The following is an 18,995-nucleotide window of genomic DNA, read 5'->3' as shown; positions in this document are numbered from 1 at the left end:
TGCAAACCATAACTTAGTATTTTGGACAAAAGCTTTAACTCTATTTAAGTGAACTATATATTTTTTTAAAATACCAAAAGAAAAATACACTGAAAGATCAATTTTTTAGGTAAGTTTCATACAGATTTCATCTTTGCTCTAAAATGCACATAGGATCATGACAAACGGGAGGCAGGACTAGATTGCAGCTCCAACTCGGACAGACAGAGCAGTGTGTGGAGGCTCTCATCATGAATTTTTGCTCCAGAATGACTGCAGGAATAAATCAGGAAACCTGGGGGACCCACAGACTCCTGAAGGAAACAGATTGCTCCTGCAGGACCTGGGAGACACCCCAAATACTGTGCTGGTATGCACGGCCAAGGGACCCACAGATGGTTCACCTCACAGGACTCTGTGCAGACAACCCCCAGTACCAGCCCGGAGCCTGGTCGACTTGCCTAGTGGCTAGATCCAGGAGTGAGATAACAGTCATTACAGCTGGGCTCTCAAGAAGCCACATCCATAGGAAGAGGGGGTGAGTATCACATCAAGGGAACACCCCGTGAGACAAATGAATCTGAACAATAGCCTTCAGCCCTAGACCTTCCTTCTTGCCCAGGCTGGTCTGAAACTCCTGAGCTCAAGTGATCCTCCAGCCTCAGCCTCCCAGAGTGCTAGGATTACAGGCGTGAGCCACCACAACCGGCCTGGTTTATTTGTTTCTGCTGTATTATCTACTCTATTCATTATACAAAATTGTTTACAACATGCCATTCTGAATACATTTTTTATGCATCCCTACTGGCCAGTACAAATCAATTATTAATAATTATATTACTTGTATTAAAGAGGGCAAATATTTTGCCAAAATTATCACCACCTTGATCAATGCAAACAACTACACAGTGACTTCAGGGAATTCACATACATTCTTTTTCTTTTTGGTCCTACTCATAAAGTGATACTCTTCTGAGTAAAAAAGTTTAAACAGAAAAATTATTAGTAAGTTTGCTATAAAATGGAAATAGACAGAGATAATACTTTTAAAAATAATTATTACATTTTAAAAATAATAAATTATAATTAATCAAAGGGTGAATTTCATTTCCACTGAAAATGTTGCATTAAAAATTATTCCCAGGCTATAAAACATAAATGCAAATAATGACATTGTAAAACACCCTGCACAATTGTTTCAATTTAATACATATATTTTCTTGGCTACTAGATACAGTGATACATAAGTGAATATTTTCTCAATATAGACTTTTTATTTATTGTTTGTTTGTTTGTTTGTTTTCAGATGCAGAGTCTTGCTCTGTCGCCCAGGCTGAAGTGCACTGGTGTGATCTCAGCTCACTGCAACCTCCGCCTCCCAGGTTCAAGCTATTCTCCTGCCTCAGCCTCCTGAGTAGCTGGGATTACAGGCGTGCACCAACACACCCAGCTAAATTTTTGTATTTTTAGTAGAGACGGGGTTTCACCATGTTGGCCAAACTGGTCTCAAACTCCTGACCTCAAGTGTTCCGCCTGCCACAGTCTTCCAAAGTGCCAGGATTACAGGCGTGAGCCACTGTGCCCAGTCTAGACTTTTTAATTAGAAAGAAAATATAACACTCCTCAAAGCCAATAAAACCTAAAGATAAGGAAAAAATGCTGCAAAACAACACAGATGATTATAAAAGAAGAAAACAGAAAAAAAAAAAAGGAAATCTGTTTTCTCTGTTAATTGTGATCACATAACCAATTAAATCTTATGTTTCCCAATCAACAGAATAAACATTCAATCTACATAATGTGAGAAAATACTTGTAAACTATGCATCCAAGAAAGGACTAATATCTAGAATCTATAAGAAACGTAAACCAATCAAAAAGAAAAAAACAACCCCATTAAAAAGGGGCAAATGACATGAACAGACACTTCTCAAAAGAAGACATATAAATGGCCCACGAACAAGAAAAAATGCTCAACATCCTTAATCATCAGAGAAATGCAAAATAAAACCACAATGAAATACCATCTTACACCAATCAGAATAGCTATAATTAAAAAGTAAAAAAATAACAGATGTTGGAGAGGATGTAGAGAAAAAGGAATGCTTATACACCATTGGTGGGAATGTAAATTAGTTCAACCTCTATGGAAAACAGTATGAAAATTTCTCAAATAACTAAAAATAGAACTACCATTCTACCCAGCAATACTACTACTGGGTGTCTATCCTAAGGAAAAAAAAATTGTTTGACACCTTGGCTCAGTTTGGGGGCCTGCACCTATAATCCCACTCTTTTGGGAGGCTGAAACAAGGGGACTGCTTGAGCCCAGAAGTTTGAGACCAACCTGGGCAACACAGCAAGACCTTGTTTCTATAAAAAATTAAAAATAATTAGCCAGGTATGGTGGCACATGCCTATAGTCCCAGCTACTCAGAGGCTGAGGCAAGAAGATCACTTGAGCCCAGGAGTTCAAGGTTGCAGTGAGCCATGATCACGCCACTACACTCCAGGCTGAATGATAGAAGGAGACTCTGTCCCTGCCCCACAAAAAAAAAAAAAAAAAAAAAAAAAAAAAAACAGGAAACCTGCACTTGTATGTTCATCGCAGCACTGCAGCACTATTGGCAATAGCAAAGTCATGGAATCAACCTGTATTCATCAATGGTGAATTGGATAAAGACAATATGGTACACATAAACCACGAAATACAATGCAGCCATAAAAAAACAAAACCAAAATCATGTCCTTTGCAGCATCATGAATGCAGCTGGAGGCCATTAAGCGAATTTATGCAGAGACAGAAAATCAAATACTACACGTCTAAGTTAAAAGTGGGAGCTAAACACTGGGTATACATACACATAAAGATGGAAACAATAGACACTAGGACTCCTAAAAGAGGGAGGGAAGCAGGGAGGCAGGACCTGAAAATGTACATATCGGGTACTACATTCACTAGTTGTGTGATGGGTTCACTAGAAGCCTAAATCCCAGCATCACCCGATATACCCATGTAACAAATCTGCATCCTCAAACACGTATCCCCTGAATCTAAGTTTTTTTTTAAAAAATTATGTTTCCATTTTCAATTTATACAGACATTACAGATAAAATATTTCTACCTACATCATCCATTCTAATACAAGACTATTCCTAAATTTGAAAAGCAAGTTTTAGCTACTCAAATCACTCACTTTAATCAAACAGTTTTTTTATATTGTAAAGAATTATTTCATTTATTACCTACCTCGTTTATAAAAATTATTCTAGTTGGTTAGAACCTTTTGGTGGACTTGAGATTGTTCTTGCTCATTCACAAAATTTTGGCTGTGCTCAGTGGCTTAGGCCGGGCATGGTGCCTCACACCTGTAATCCTAGCACTTTGGGAGGCTGAGGTGAGACGATCACCTGAGGCCAGGAGTTTGAGACCAGCCTGGCCAACATGGTGAAACCCCATCTCTGCTAAAAATACAAAAATTAGCAGAGCGCAGTGGTGCGTGCCTGTAATCTCAGCTACCCGGGAGGCTGAGGCAGGAGAATCACTGGAACCCGGGAGGCAGAGGCTGCAGTCAGCCGAGATTGTGCCCCTGCACTCCAGCCTGGGTGACAGAACGAGATTCCATCTCAAAAAAAAAAAAAAAAAAAAAACGAACAAAAAAACTTTGACATTCACTATATACTAGGAATGTTTAATTTCCAAATGTGCCCCCTGTAAAATGCAGAATCATAATTGTCCCAACAGGTAGGGTGGCTAATAGTGTGATTGCTGAAAGCTTAGGAATATGCTGCATAGGTTTTTAAATGTCCATTTCATTTAAAACTTAAGGACAAAAACAACCATGTCTGATTCACAGTAAATTAAAGATCCATGATCATTGAGTTAATTCCACACTAACGAACTTGCTAACAGTATACTTAATACTGTATTCCAGGGGTTGGCAGCCACCCTGTATGTGCTAACCACAGGCTGTCAGATTCGAGGCACTTTATTACAACGCAATCACTAATCACTACTGTCTCTGCTGCCCCCTTCTTGACAGCCTTGCTGAGAGGTCTGGGCACAGGTAGGTGTGTGAAGTTAAGCAGCAGGAGTCACCCGGGACACACTGTTATTTGTTAGGAAGGATGGGAGGGAGGGGAGGGGAGGGGAGGGGACAGAAGGAGCTAATTGTAAAAATGAAAATAAAGAAGGACAGAATGCATAAAGTGCATCCTTTCTATCCCAGCAGGGAGGTCAGGTATTGAATAGAAGCCTGGAGTGGGCTGGGAAGAGGCTATGAGGTGAACTGGAGGAAGATGAGTAAAGGATGAGCACCTTCCAACTGTCTCCCAGGAAAGACTTAAGGGGGCAAGAAACAAAACTGCAACATAGTTGCTCTCAACCTCCCCTTCAGGACTTCTCATACTTAACACACAGGCCTCTCTGCTTAGTCATCAGGCTTCCCAGAGATAATCTCTGGCCATCCAAGTTCATCACCCCAACCAGAACACACTCCTCTTTTGAATATTCCTTCTCCCTCCAGAGAACCAAAATTTCCAACAAATGTTAATCCCTGAATACTACGCATTTCTCTTAGGTGTGGATTTAATGAACTGACCAAAGTTATATTGTCAGAAGCACAATAGTGTTGTAGGCCGGGCGTGGTGGCTTACGTCTGTAATCCCAGCACTTTTGGAGGCTGAGGCAGGCAGATCACCTTAGGTTAGGAGTTCAAGACCAGCCTCGCCAACATGGAGAAACCACGTCTTTACAAAATATACACACATTAGTCGGGCGTGGTGGTGCACCTGTAATCCTAGCTAGTCAGGAGGCTGAGGCAGGAGAATCACTTGAACCTGGTAGGTGGAGGTTGCAGTGAGCCGAGATCGCGTCACTGCATTCCAGCCTGGGTGACAGAAGCTCAGTCTAGGAAAAAAAAAAAAGCGTTATTATGTTTAAAGAGAAGCATGAATTGCAATGCTCTGGGGAAAGGGAAGTCTTAACTGCTGCTAGTTTACTCTAATGCTCAAACCTCCTCTCTGGTTTATGCCTCCTTCATCCACACAAGGTCTAGTTTAGAGGAGTGGTTCTCAACCGGGGACTATTTTGCCCTCCCCCTTCCCAGGGACAATGTCTGCAGACACTTTTGATTGTCACGACTGGGGTGGGGAGGATGATACTGGCATTGAGTGGGTAGGGGCCAGGGCTGCTGCTGAACATACTAAAATGCGTAGGACAGCCTCCACAACAAATTACCTAGCTCAAAATGTGAACAGGGACAAGGTTGAGAAATCCTGCCTTGAGTCCAATTTATTACAGCAGCAGTATCACCGCGTCCCATAGGCTTCTTCACCTTTGGCCAGGAGGAGCCCTGAGCCTCAGTCTTGAGTCACAGCAGATCACAACTCTGAACACAAGGAAATCCTCTAGTATTGGAGGAACATAGGAGTGGAGGTGTGAGCTGAAGAACAATTCCACCTCGGCCTGCAGTTTATTCCCCCGTCTCAGCTCCATCACATTCTTATGTCTAAGCAACTAGGAAACAGTACAAAGACCTCCTGCTGAATGCTAACAAAATGATTCAGAAAAATATTTCATTACCCTTACCATTATTTATACTTCCTCAATAACAAAATAAAAGCTCGTTTGTACAAAAATGCAGAAAAACAATTTTGCTTCTTAGGTTTCTCACTGTTGTTTACTCTGCCTTTCACGATACGATACTTTCTTAGAGATGCATTTAGCTTATTTCTCATTTTTTTTTACTTCAGCACAAGATTAGTGAGGAAGAAGAGATGGTCTGCAAATATTTTTCCACAGTTTGAAGTATATTAAGATGAATATTCCTACAATCTAATTCATTTTCTAGAAAACTTCATTCATCACTTTCAAAACCAAAACAGTGCTTATGCCCAAACCTAAAGGTTATGTCTGTTTAGGAGGCAATGATCTCTGGATGGATCTGTCTCAGTCTGCACCTCAAATATAGTGGAAAAATATGTCAAAAAGCACATTTATATAGCCATCAGTCAAACAGTTCTTCGTTTTTTTAATCAATTGATGTGGATTACATTAGAGAACCATTTGCATAAACCAGATGTGGATGAATGAAACGATATACAAAAGAAAGAAAAAAACAGGTAATATGGCTAAATAATTAATTATTTATTCTGTAGAGACAAGTTCTCTCTATATTGTCCAGGCAGGTCTTGAACTCCTGGGCTCAAGCAACCCTCCCACCTTGGCCTCCCAAAGTGCTGGGATTATAGGCATGAGCCACCACACCCAGCCAGTATGACTAAGTAAAGATAAGATACCTAAACTCAGTAAAAAAACTCAGGGCTCAATACTTTTTCTACTCCATGAGGAATAATATTGAAATATACTTGTAATTCTATTATCTACTGAAAAGGTTAAATTCAAAGCTATCTAAAATGTAATTTAAACTATGTTTTCTTGAAATATATATTCTTATAGGATTATGCTAGTACAGATCTCTATAGAGCCTCTTTTCTTGAAGAAGACATAAATCAATATGTTAGCCTCTAAAGAGAATATCTAAAGTATTATATTAATATGTATAATATTAAATAATATTAGAATATTCTGAGTTCATGAATAACCAGATTTTGAAAACTTTATAAATGGCCAGATAACATATAAAATATTAAAACCCTTACTCAAGCTATGAAACTTTAATAAATTTGCATTTCATAAATGGTTCAATGGCAGTCAAAATTTTTTTTAATTAAGTACCTTCACATAAACGATTCTGCTACCCCTACAATTCTGTAACATTCCACATTTAAAAAGTATGTTGTTAAATTCATGAGACAGTCTATACAAAATGGTGGCTAGAAATCATCTTGCAAACCGCAGGAGGTTAATAATCACAACCCCACCCTTCAATTCATATGGCTTTACAATAACTGCTATTATTGTTATCTCTTCCAGCTTGTTACCCAACATTTCTTTCTCTGTGCTGGTTGCTTTCTTCCAGTAAGCATGAGAGGTAAGAGAAGAAGAGCTTTTGTGTAAAATATTAACTTACTTAAAATGTCAACTTAACTCTTTGGCACACTCATTTTTATAAGATTATCTTTTTCAAAAGAAATATCTTGTCCTGAATCTTCTTTACATGAAGAACCTGAAAGCCAGTGACTGTTTATTTCTTTCAGAATATAACCTAAATTATCTTTCCCTTTGGTTTCCTCACTGAAGAAAAATGTAAGTGAATAAATTTAATTTTACTTTTTTTTTTGAGATGGAGTCTCATTCTATCAGCCAGGCTGGAGGGCAGTGGTGCGATCTTGGCTCACTGTAACCTCTGCCACCCAGGTCCAAGCGATTCTGCCTCAGCCTCCTGAGTAGCTGAGATTACAGGTATCTCCCACCATGCCCGGCTAATTTTTGTATTTTTAGTAGAGACGGGGTTTCACCATCTTCGCCAGGCTGGTCTTGAACTCCTGACCTCGTGATCCACCTGCCTCGGCCTCTCAAACTGCTGGGATTACAGCGTGAGCCACCATGCCTGGCCTTGTGAATAAATCTTATAAATCTGTTTTCTTCATGTTTTCCTCTTCCCTTGGACATGAAAATATAAAAGTAAAATCATTTCCTCTTGTAAGTATTCAATTTTAGCCAATCTCAAAAATGAAGTTGAAAATGATGCAGAAAAGTAAATAAAATGACAATCTTATTACACAGTTTCACATACAACAGAACAATTATTATTTGAAATTCATGGAATCCATTTTTATTTACAATTTCCACATACCTTTCAAAGGCCCAATGTTCAATAAATTTATCTACTCTATTGTCTGCCAAACAGCCCCACAGTATTATAACTGATGACACATGTAGATGTGCTTTTCCATATACTATTATTGTTTAATACACACTATTTCACAGATTATAGTGAAAAAGAGCATAAAGCTGTTGTGCCTCACCTGACTTCCTCTTTTAAGTATTAGTGCTCACGGCACAGCTATTAATAATAGTAGTACGTGCTCAGTAAGTGTTGAATAATCAATGAATCAATTTCAGCTGTTTACCAACTTCCACTGCAACCATATTCTTGATAATTAAGGTTGGTCTCAGGCCTTTTGGGGACACCTGTATTCACAAGGCATCTTTTCCATCTTTTTAAAAATTTTGCTACCTTTGCAATTTTTCACAATTACCACAAGTAAACCAACCATGTTTTCAATCCTCTGACAAACTTAACCACACATAATTTTGCAAGATAATTCATTTTAAAATGAATAAGTTTAGTCAATTGGATAAGAAAGAATGCAAATAGCTGTCTTCTCCAATTACAGATCAACACTCATAATTTCAATAGCCATAAGGCCCATTTTGGTTTTCCTGCATGTCTATGCCACTTAGCCATTTCTGCCTCTCAAAACAAACCATTTCACTAATTAAGGCTTTAGAAATTGTCACTCCTGGCTGGATGCAGCGGCTTAGGCCTGTAATCCCAGCACTTTGGGGGGCTGAGAAGGGAAGATCTCCTGAGCCCAGGAATTTGAGACCAGCCTGGGCAACATGGCAAGACCCTGTCTCTACAATTTTTTTTTTTTTTTAATAAAATTATCATCTCAGCTGGGTGCGGTGGCTCACACCTGTAATCCCAACTCTTGGGAGGCTGAGGTGGGTGGAGCACAAGGTCAGGAGTTCAAGACCATCCTTACCAATGTAGTGAAACCCCATCTCTACTAAAAATACAAAAATCAGGCGGGCGTGGTGGTGCACGCCTGTAATCCCAGCTATTCAGGAGGCTGAGGCAGGATAATAGCTTGAACCTGGGAGGCAGAGGTTGCAGTGAGCCGAGATCACTCCACTGCACTCCAGCCTGGGCAACAGAGCCAGACTCCATCTCAAAAAAAAGGCTGGGTGCGGTGGCTCACACCTGTAATCCCAGCACTTTGGGAAGCCAAGGTGGGCAGATCACAAGGTCAGGAGTTCACGACCAGCCTGGCCAGTATGGTGAAATGCTGTCTGTACGAAAAATACAAAAATTAGCCGGGAGTGCTGGCGGGCGCCTGTAGTCCCGCCTACTCGAAAGGCTGAGGCAGGAGAATTGCTTGAACCCAGGAAGCGGAGGTTGCAGTGAGCCGAGATCACGCCATTGCACTCCAGCCTGGCCAACAGAGCAAAACTCCGTCTCAAAGAAAAAAAAAAAAATTATCGTCTCATTGTTTTTTCCTTCTTTAATGTAAATAGTTTAGTCCTAATGATTATTAACCAGGATTAGAATAAACTACCAGATAATTCTGATTGTCTTATATATGGCAAATAAATTCATAGTATAGGACACTTTTAAAATATATTATTCCAACATAAATATAACCCTAAAATTAAAACAGGTTCACAAAATCAAGTATTAGTCCATATTAACAGTAGTAGAAATAACCGTAAAATGAAAGCCAAGATAAAAATATACTGAAGTCAGCGTTTCATTGTACTATCACCAGCAATAGCCTTTTGATTATGGAGCTCCCTAAAACTGTCATAGATCTCAAACTATCACCCATAAATGTCTGTAACTTTTGTTGAAAATGAACCTTAGAATAGCATACAGGAATGTTCCTTTATCAGATGGGCAAACTAAACTTAAAAAAAATTTTTATTTCTGTGTAGTTGGAATGGAAGACATAGCTCCAAAGACAACCTTAATAAATTTATCATGGGTAGGGAAGATAAAATCTTACCATTCTTCAATCAACACTTTTCACCTTCTAATAGAATAGTTTCAGATGTAACACTCCATGTTCCATTCATTCAGCAAATAGCTATTAAGCTACTATAGAGAGCTGTAGACTATTGTGCTATGAAAATGACAGTAACAACAGGGTTGAACAAAAAAAATTTTAACCAAAAACATTTATTATTCTTGAGGCAAAAGCAAGAAAATAACTGAAGTCCAGGAAGCATTAAAAATGAAAATGGAGATTTGAGTAAGGGCCTTTCTTCCCCACCCAAGCATGATAATATTCTTCTTAGCATCTAAATAGTAGCTATTACTCCCTCAGCCTACAAACTGGTACTAAACTTTCTAAATTGTAAAAGAGAAATTTGAAGTAAGCAATCCACTACTTGTAATTAGATCTACTATTGTTTCTTTAGAAGGCCCCCAAACTGTCTTTAAAAACCCAGATCTTTAACATAAAGTTATGGGATCTTCTGAGGGAATTAAGATGCATAACGAAAGAAGCTGCAAGATACACAGTTTTGTGGTATGCATTTTCCCAGAATGGATTACAGTAGAACTAAATGAGAAGGAATTAACTAACACCTGGAAGTCTGGCTAAGAAACTGAGTCACAGACATACGCATGTGCTTACCATGATCTGAAGATTTAAATTCTCTAACACAATGATTTTTAGAACCCTTGCCATGAAAACTTAAAATCTTTGTTTTTCAATGTTGAAGAGAAGACAAATAAAGTGTCCCCTTTTATTGAAGACATACTTTTCAAATTTCTTTTTTCCCTAGGTTGGGGAGAAGGGGAATGTTGATTCTGATCACTTAGGCTATGCCTCTATTCTAACCACATTTTCATTTAAAGGCAACTTCTGAATTAACATTGAAAACCATAGTCAAAATGTTCCTGTAATAATGTGAAAATGTTCAAAAACTACCTGCAATGTTTATTCTATTTCACACACAACAGTTAGTATAAATGGTATATGTCCTCTTTAGCTTAGATTTCAATAGAGATTATTCTCTAACTGTAGTAGACAGCACTCCAAAATGTGTGACATGAGTCTTAAGTCTGTGTCTCTCAATATCTAGGTGGCTGTCAGTATAGTACTCATTCAGAGTTCAGTCTAGATCACTGGTTTTCAAAGTGTGGTCCCTGGAACAGCAGTAACACAATCACTTGGAAACTTGTTAGAAATGAAAACTGAGACCCTACCAGAGACCCACTGGATAAGAAACTGGAGGGTCCCAGCAGTACATGTTTTAAGCTCCAGGTGATTTTGATATATGGTCAAGTTTGAGAACCTTTCAACCAGATGATCCCCATAGCCTTCTCAAACATTCAAAATCCAGTTAATAGATAAAGATCTCACCTAGAACTAGCTCTGTGTTCAGTTACATTGAATCATTCCTAATAGTCTGCATAAAATACTGCAAGCAAGAATACCACATTATATTAGTATTTTAAAATTTACTATATTTTCACAGACAAAATTTATATTAGCAAACTTTCCCCAAATAAGACACTGTGACAAATGTTTGGTATCATTTTAACAGTGATGATCTCCAAATTAAATCTTGGTTCCCTTTATATTTATAATGCAGGAACTTATTCCAGCTGTTGTGGAAAAAAAAAAAACAAAAACCTATGCTCTTATGACAGTTAAGGTGCTTCTACTTCTCAAGACCAGCTGCTACATATGGTTTTCTGTTTCTCATACCCCCTGTGAGAAATACTAGAATATGACCCAAAAGAGGGTACAATAACAAAACTACTTGAACAGATAAAATAGATCAGGCATTCTAGGATTCCCAACCACAGGAAATAGTAAGTAATCAGGAAGAATGAAGTCCCATAAATTTAAAGAATTCTATCCCCAAATACATCTGGTCCCAAAATGTGATTCAATTAAGTCTACAACAGTTAACAACATGGAAATTGTTCTACGAAAGGACCGTAACTCTCAAAGACTAGAGAGTGTTAGACCTAAGATGATACCTTTAACTTTCCTGAGGCTATTAAAAAAGGAGGACAAAAATAACCCTTTTGACATAACATAAAACCTGGGTTGACTGTCAGAGACCAAAAGAAAAAGCTGTTTAAAAACAGCAGGGGTCAAGTTTAAAAGTCAGCTTTTGCTCCCCAAGATAAAGACTCCTTTCCCACCCAATTTCTGTTTTGACAGGTGATTGCCTTACAACAAACTCCGCCCTCCCTGACTCACTTCCTTTAACACTAACTTTTTCATTGAAACAAATGCTCTTATCTCTTCACACCCTAATACCACAAGGGGTTCTTAATTGCCAAAGAAACGAACATATTCTTAAAAACATTTTTGAGAAAAAAATAGCAGCGTTCCTAATTTCTCTCCATTTTGCCAAGAAAATATGGGATAAAACCAAAAACACTATTTTCTTGCTTCAGGCACACATAAAATTGCTTTCATTGATAATCCAAAAAGCATTTATTTTACATCACTTAGTAAAAGCATTTTAAAATCTTCGCTCTGCCATCCTAAGACCTATAAAGAGGTCCTGCAAGTGACTAAATCCTGAGCGAAGGTGATAACGCACCCAGCAAAATATTTCATTTCCAATTTTCCACTTTCAAATATCTTCTGTCAGTATATACATTTCTTAGATACTTGGCAGCATTTTATGTCAAAAGGTTTCCAAAAACTTAAAAATAAAACAAGAGACAGTTAAATGCCAAATGCCTTTTCTTAAAAAACCCTCCAGACAGTACTTGACATGACTTCAGCATTTTTAACACTTTGGATCTACTTTAGCAACTAAATTTATTCAAATACAAGAACGAATCTTTGCAAAGGCATAAATTTATACAGTATTTTTTAATTTCTACATTTAGAATATTGATACTATTGCCTCCCAATTGTTTTATATCAAACTTAAGTGAGATCAGAGTGGGAAAAAAAATGGCAGTAGGACCATCGCCAGGCAAAATTCTCTATTCTTCCTCCATTGCTGGAGTACCGAAATGCCTCTTGGGCAAAAAAAAAAGCAAAGCAAGTAACACACACACACATTTTAAGGCAAGATATGTTAACACAGCTTTAAAGAAACCTGTGGCCTGTAATTTCTTTTGGTTTTGTCAAGGGTGTAAATCCCTTTGTCAAGACTCTTCAGATTTCAGCTACACTTCACAGACCTAAGGTATACCAAGTATTCTCTTGATACGTATGAACATGTTATATTACTAAGACCACCTTAAGAAAAATAAAAAATAAAAAGCTCACACTGCCTCCTACTGTTAAAAGGAAAAACTTATGAGGTCAAATATGGTCCAAACTGCAGGGTGTAAATGAGAACAAGGATATTATCTTAGCCTGTTTTCTTTTAAATCTATTTCCAACTCAAAACCTCAAAAGGGTTGAGGCAGTGTCTACAATCCATTCAAATGTACTGCAAAAAACATCACTAGGTATAACTTCAGAATTGAAAACTATCTTTCCCAAACATGTCTTTGACTTGATGTGCGATATAAACAGAAGGAAAAAAGGAAGAAAAACTTAAAAGTGCCATCCTACTTTGCCAGAAGGATGGTTACTTTCCCAGATCTAAGGCAATTTTAATAGATGGGTTCTCTTGTTCCCTACCTGCAATGAGGTAAACTGTTCCATGACAGATCAGATTCAAAATACCTGTTCATCTTCTAATCAGATGGTAATGGCCATACCCAGGGCTTCCTCGACCTTGATGGTTTTCTCCAAATTTAAAAAGTTGGGAGTAGTGTCATCCAACTTGTCACTGAGACACTTGTCTCTAAAATTTCACAAATAGCTCTGAAGAGTATCATGCACCTGCCCCATCCACCTCAGCCATGATACTGTATTAAATCACTGAATATGAAACACAGAAACACAAACAATAGTTTTGGGTTTGTTTCTTTAAAAATGACATTTGTATTAAAAGTCTTAAAATGAAGAGACAATGATTAAACGCATAAAATTAAAAATTACAATTAGTTAGAATTGGTACATCACAACAGTAAAATTTTGCTCTTTGCTTCTGGAGGAACACCCTACAACAGGTAATTAAAAAATTTAAAAATAATATGAAAGGGGAGCTAAATACCTGAAAATTTAAACAAAATGAAGCAAAAAAAAGGGAAACAAATTCATTGCAAGAGATGGAAATTACATTTTAAAGGCTGAAAATAATAAAGAAATTCACTAAACAACAGGCCCTATTGTCCTGGCTCCTTCAGAAAGATTACTGAAAGGAAACTGGGAAGTGGTTTGGGGAATAGCAGATTCTGGGATATGGTGGGAAGTTCACAGGTTGGCACCGGCTGGAACAGCTGAGTTTTGAAGGCACTCTGCAGACACAGGGGTGCTGGGGGCCCTGAATCACATTTACAAAGTCTTTGTACTGTATTTTTAAAAGCTAGTCATTAAAATCGGTTACTGCCAACCAAAAAACAAAAACAAAAGGCTAAACTTAAAACACACACACACCACACACACACACACACACCATAGTACACACGAAAATGTGCAGATCTGTAACATTTTTTTCACAGCTGATAAAAAAAAAAATACTACCGTTCTCCCCCAGACTCCCCTTTGATACAGTAGGTAAACAAAATAGATTTTTTTTCCACAAATATCAGCAGACACTTTCTGGCACCCCACACTGTATTGGCATCAGTGTTAACAGTCCCAGTTCAGATGTGCAATACTTCAGATTGGATACACTGTAACAAGAATCCAACTTTGCATAGACATCCTCAGAATCGCAATCAGTCATGGGGTTGCCCTTCCAAGCTGGCAGAAAAGGAACCCGATCTTAATTTCCAGCTACTCCTGGAAAACGGAAAAAAAAGTTTCCTTCTCTCCTCCTGCTCCTTCATATGGTTCTCCCGGACTTCCTTCCATGTATTTAAAACTTGGAATAGAAAAACGGCTGTTGACCAAAAAAAAAAAAAAAAGAAAGAAAAAAGAAAAAAAAAAAACCATTTCCAACTTCTCCCCCTCCTTTTCCTCCCCCCCCTTCCCCCCCCATTTTTTCCAGGCTGAAACTTTTGCTTGGTGGGTGTCAAGCTGCGAATACTGCGCCCTAACGGCTACTTAAACGGGGAAATATGCATCAACCAAAATCAGGGAGAAACGTACATGCTGCAAAGAGCCACATTTCCACCAGAGTATCGGATGGGCAGGACGGGACACCCCCTCGGGCACAGGGTGGAGGCAAGGGACGCCGGCCGCGGAGGCCAGTCGGGCTCCCAAGACACCCTGGCCAATGCAAAGTGGTCTCCAATCTCAAAGCAAGAAATAAATCACATTTAGAGAGTCGGATGCGTTTGGCTTTTGTGCGCAGAGCGCGGCGGGCGCGCGGCGGCCGCCTCAGAGGATCACGCAGGCCGAGCAGCAGCCCTCATCACCGTTGGGCTGCGCCGCGTAGTTCATCTGCCGCACGATCTCGGCAAACAGCTCGTCTACCGAGGCTTTGTTTTTGGCCGACGTCTCCATGAAGGGGCAGCTCCACTCCTCAGCCAGGGCCTTGCCCTCCCCGTACGAGACCTCGCGCTCACCCTCCAGGTCCACCTTGTTGCCCACCAGGATCATGGGCACGCGCTCGTACCGCTTCACGCGGATGATCTGGTCCCGCATAGGCTTGATGTCCTGGAAGCTCTGCTGGTTGACGAGGCTGTAGACCAGGATGAAGCCCTGGCCGTTCTTGATATACAGGTCCCGCATAGACGCGAACTGCTCGGTGCCCGCCGTATCCAGGATCTCCAGCACCGACGGCGACGAGTCCACCTCAATCTCCTTGCGGTAGAAGTCTTCGATGGTCGGGTCGTACTTCTCGATGAAGGAGCCCGTCACGAACTGCACGGTGAGCGCGGACTTGCCCACGCCGCCCGAGCCCAGCACCACCACTTTGTACTCTCTCATGGCTCCGTCAGCGCTCTCGCCGCGCCTGCCGCGGCCCCGTCGGGGCTGCGCGCCGGGGAAGGCTGGGCTTGGCGGCTGGACTTCTCTTCCCCTTCCTCAGCTACGCAGGAAAAACCCAGGAGAGAGCAGCCCAGAGTGCGCAGGGCGGAAACCACCGATCGGAGGCCGGGCGCCGGGCCGGCCGGCGGCGGCGTATCCCTGGGGCGCCGGTCCGGGCCCCGCAGCAGTCCGCGGCGGCAGCAGCAGCCCGGGCGGCGAACCGGCCGGACAATGCCCGCAGCCTGCGCGAGGCGACGGCTGGAGCTCCTAGCTGCAGCAGCCCGGGAGGGCAGGCAGGCGGTGGCGGCAGGCTGCGGAGGTGGCTGCTAATTGCGCGTCCGGCCGGGACGAGCGTGGCATGAGTCCCCGCGGAACGTGCGCCCACCGCCGCGGCCCATCGCGCTTTCTCCCACAGCCTCTGCTGGGCGAGGGCTTCCTACTCGCCGCGCGCAGCCCGGCCCTCCCCTCCCCGGCGAGCATGCCCAGTGCGTTCCGGCCGCGCCTTGCCCAAGCGGCCGCTCCTGGTTTTCCGCAGGGCCGGGAGGGGGCGGGGCCGTGGGCGGGGCTCCGGATTTGAGTCCGGTTTGGGGAGTGGCGCGAGTTAGGAACTGGCTGAAAGATGGGGTGTGTGTGCGTATATGGGAGCGAGGAAAACGCTGTAGGGAGCGTGCAGGCCGCTTTATTTTACATCTGTGGGACTGGTGGACAAGGGCGGCGGCTCTGCGAGAAGCATGTGGGCGCGGCGGGCCGCCTCAGGGATGGAGTAGGCTGTGGTCTTGCCAACTCCCGTTATCAAAGGCCCAAGGACGCCATTCACCCAGTCCCGGGCGGGCGTGTATCTGGGGGCCGGAAACCCGAAGTCATGTGGGTGCCGTGGAATGCACGAGCAGCCGGCGGAGATCCCTGCCCCATACATTTTTCTAAACCGTTCGCCACAGAAACGCTATTCTGTCTTCTCTGACCGACTCTGCACAGCAGCCTTGCACAAAGAAAACAAGAGGTACTCCAAGTCTGAGATACTGTCCCGGCTAGGAAAAGGGTAGCCTCTGGTACCTGCAGCTCTCTCGGGGCAGGGTCCCGCGGGTCGTACCCACCACCCCGCTCGGGTGCGGTCAAAACCCGGAGACCGGATTACATCCCAATCCAGAAGTCTCAGAGTGCCCGCAGTTAGTTCAGGGCATGCTCAGTCGCAGAGCAGGTTTTTGGGCTTGGAAGTAGGAAGCTTTTGCACCACACACCCACACTCTAGCTCAAATTACCTCTCCCAGACTCTGCACTCATTGGTCTCGGGGCGCGAGTCTCACACCCCTAAGTGTTGTTCATTGGCTGCCGCCAAGGCTTTATCACTTTGGGGCGCTTCATTGGCTAAAAAGTAGCCTCCGCTCGCGATTGGTTATTTATAGAGATTGAGCGGAGAGGCGGAGGCACAGCTGTTCTTTCTCCGTTGCTCCCCCACCCTTTGCCTCCCACTTCCCCAACCCTGGCGTTTTGAAGTAAAAGTGAAAAAATAAGAGGCATTTAGGCTGAGAGCTCAGAACTAAATATAGTTCTTTGTTGGTGTTTTCGAGAGAGTCTGACTCCTCGGTTTCCAGTCACGACTGCCCCTTAAAGGGAGCACAAAGGGCTAATTACAGGTTTTGGTCCGCAAGAAACCGCGGAGTTGCCAAGTTTTTTTGCAGGGAGTGGGAGGGGGCTAGGAGCTGAAATGGGCCACTTGGAATTCGTTTCACCCGGAGGGGTAGGGGAGTGTCCAAGCTTGCCTCAGAGGAAGCGTATTCGCTGGCGGGCCGGGCAATCGCTAGACTTGGCTGGGCTGGCGCTCCCGGGAGGTGCGAGGGAGATGCCCCGACTTGTTCCGACTCCCTTGCTCCTCGCTGAGGAGGGATGTCAAGACCTGTCTGCAGGCTGAGCGCGGCGGCGGCGGGTGCAGAGTGGGGAGGGAGGCGGTGGAGCTGCGTCAGCGCTGGCTCCCAGTCCTGATGTCACTGCTCCCTGGTTTCACCGTCCGCATCGGAGGGTAAACCTGGGCATGGCTAGCACTTGGTTTCAGTTCCTAGTGCCGCCGTGACTCACGCTGCGTTTGCTAGTTAACCTCCAAAACCCTGGCCGAAGCTTCTTCCGTGCACGTCTGCAGCGTGAAGTCATTGGGCACAGAACCGGGCGGGACGTGGGCTGCCCCTGATGCCTTGGGTGGGGTGGGTGGTGCCCACACCCGCGCCTCACCCCATCGTTTAGTGGAGAGAGGAGACTTTCACCTTGACTGTCAGAGTGCTTGGATGTAATGAAGCTTACATAATTCTCCAGAAAAACCTCTCAGAGGCAAACTCGCCTAAGCTGGAGAGAACCCTGCCAACATTCACCCAATGTGTAATGTCCGCCAAGCGTTTTACATGTACTGTCACTCCTCATAATAGTCATTATTTACCCATTTTAAAGATGAGGAAACTGAGGCTGTGAGATGATCAATAATTTGCCTGCGATGCCACAACTAGAAAGTGGCCAACCTAAGATTCTAACCCAGGGATTTGCCTGCAGAGCCTAGTGTCATAACCACTAAACCATACTTACCCGTCACAAGAATGTTCCGGTATGTCATTCTTTCTTAGGGTGATTTTAGAGGCAGTGTGATCAGACTGGCTCTTAAACCCAAGAGGGACCTCCGCCCACAGCCACCCTCTGGCTCTCCTCTGGCAGTGCCCCTCTTTCGGTCAGGCTGATGGCCCAGCTGGAGCCTGACTTTCTAGACTACATACGCTCCATGTAGTCAGAACTCTGGACTGCTCTGCCCAGATGGTGCCAAGTTCACTTTCAAGATCTGGTCAGGACTCTGAACTCACTCCTGTGTCCAAGAAATAGCTCTTATTTGGGGTGTGGACAGTACCTGGACCTGTGGGCTAAGGTGTGCACTCCCAGGTGCTTTGGGCCCCTCGTAATGCAGGAAGAGGGATGATTCGCGATCAGCTTTATCCTTCATGACACCTTCCAGCCTGGCCCTTAGAGAAGTCCAGGAATTCATAGTTCACAACTGGCCATCCAGCTCCATGTAGGAGGTATTTGTCAAGGTGGGAGGACAGATCATATTTTGTTTAACAGTTTGTTATCTTGATTTATGGCTTAAATAATTAGGTTAATGCTATGTGGGCCTCTATTGGTACTCTTAACCACAAATATTAGGTGTGGTTCTGAGTGTGATATAGAAGCAGATGCTTTGTCCTTCTGGGCCTGACGTCTGATCTCAAGTATTGGATATCAGTTATTATCTGAGGCCTTAGGCGAGTCACTTAAGCTCTCCTAATCTTAGTTTCCCTTTCTATAAAATGGTGATAATATAATTTGCCCTACCCACCTAGCTACACAAGGAACCTTGGAGAA

At 42.6% G+C, this 18,995-nt stretch overlaps 1 protein-coding gene across 1 annotated transcript; it reads right to left on the bottom strand.

Annotated features, from left to right (window-relative positions):
- Positions 1-13,558: 13,558 nt before the first annotated feature.
- RAP2B (RAP2B, member of RAS oncogene family) lies at positions 13,559-16,205 on the bottom strand. Its single transcript, XM_063620277.1, has one exon. The coding sequence runs from the start codon at positions 15,582-15,584 to the stop codon at positions 15,033-15,035; it is 552 nt and encodes a 183-aa protein (XP_063476347.1). The 5' UTR covers positions 15,585-16,205; the 3' UTR covers positions 13,559-15,032.
- Between the last annotated feature and the right edge of the window lie 2,790 nt (positions 16,206-18,995).

Source organism: Symphalangus syndactylus, chromosome 17, assembly GCF_028878055.3.
Source record: "Symphalangus syndactylus isolate Jambi chromosome 17, NHGRI_mSymSyn1-v2.1_pri, whole genome shotgun sequence".
NCBI classification, from domain to species: Eukaryota; Metazoa; Chordata; class Mammalia; order Primates; family Hylobatidae; genus Symphalangus; species Symphalangus syndactylus.
The sequence above is the reverse complement of the archived record's forward strand: the minus strand, read 5'-3'. Positions and strand labels throughout refer to the sequence as shown.

What these genes read in the sequence shown, in the direction of transcription:
- RAP2B (XM_063620277.1), bottom strand. Translation starts at nt 15,584, where the DNA reads ATGAGAGAGTACAAAGTGGTGGTGCTGGGCTCGGGCGGCGTGGGCAAG.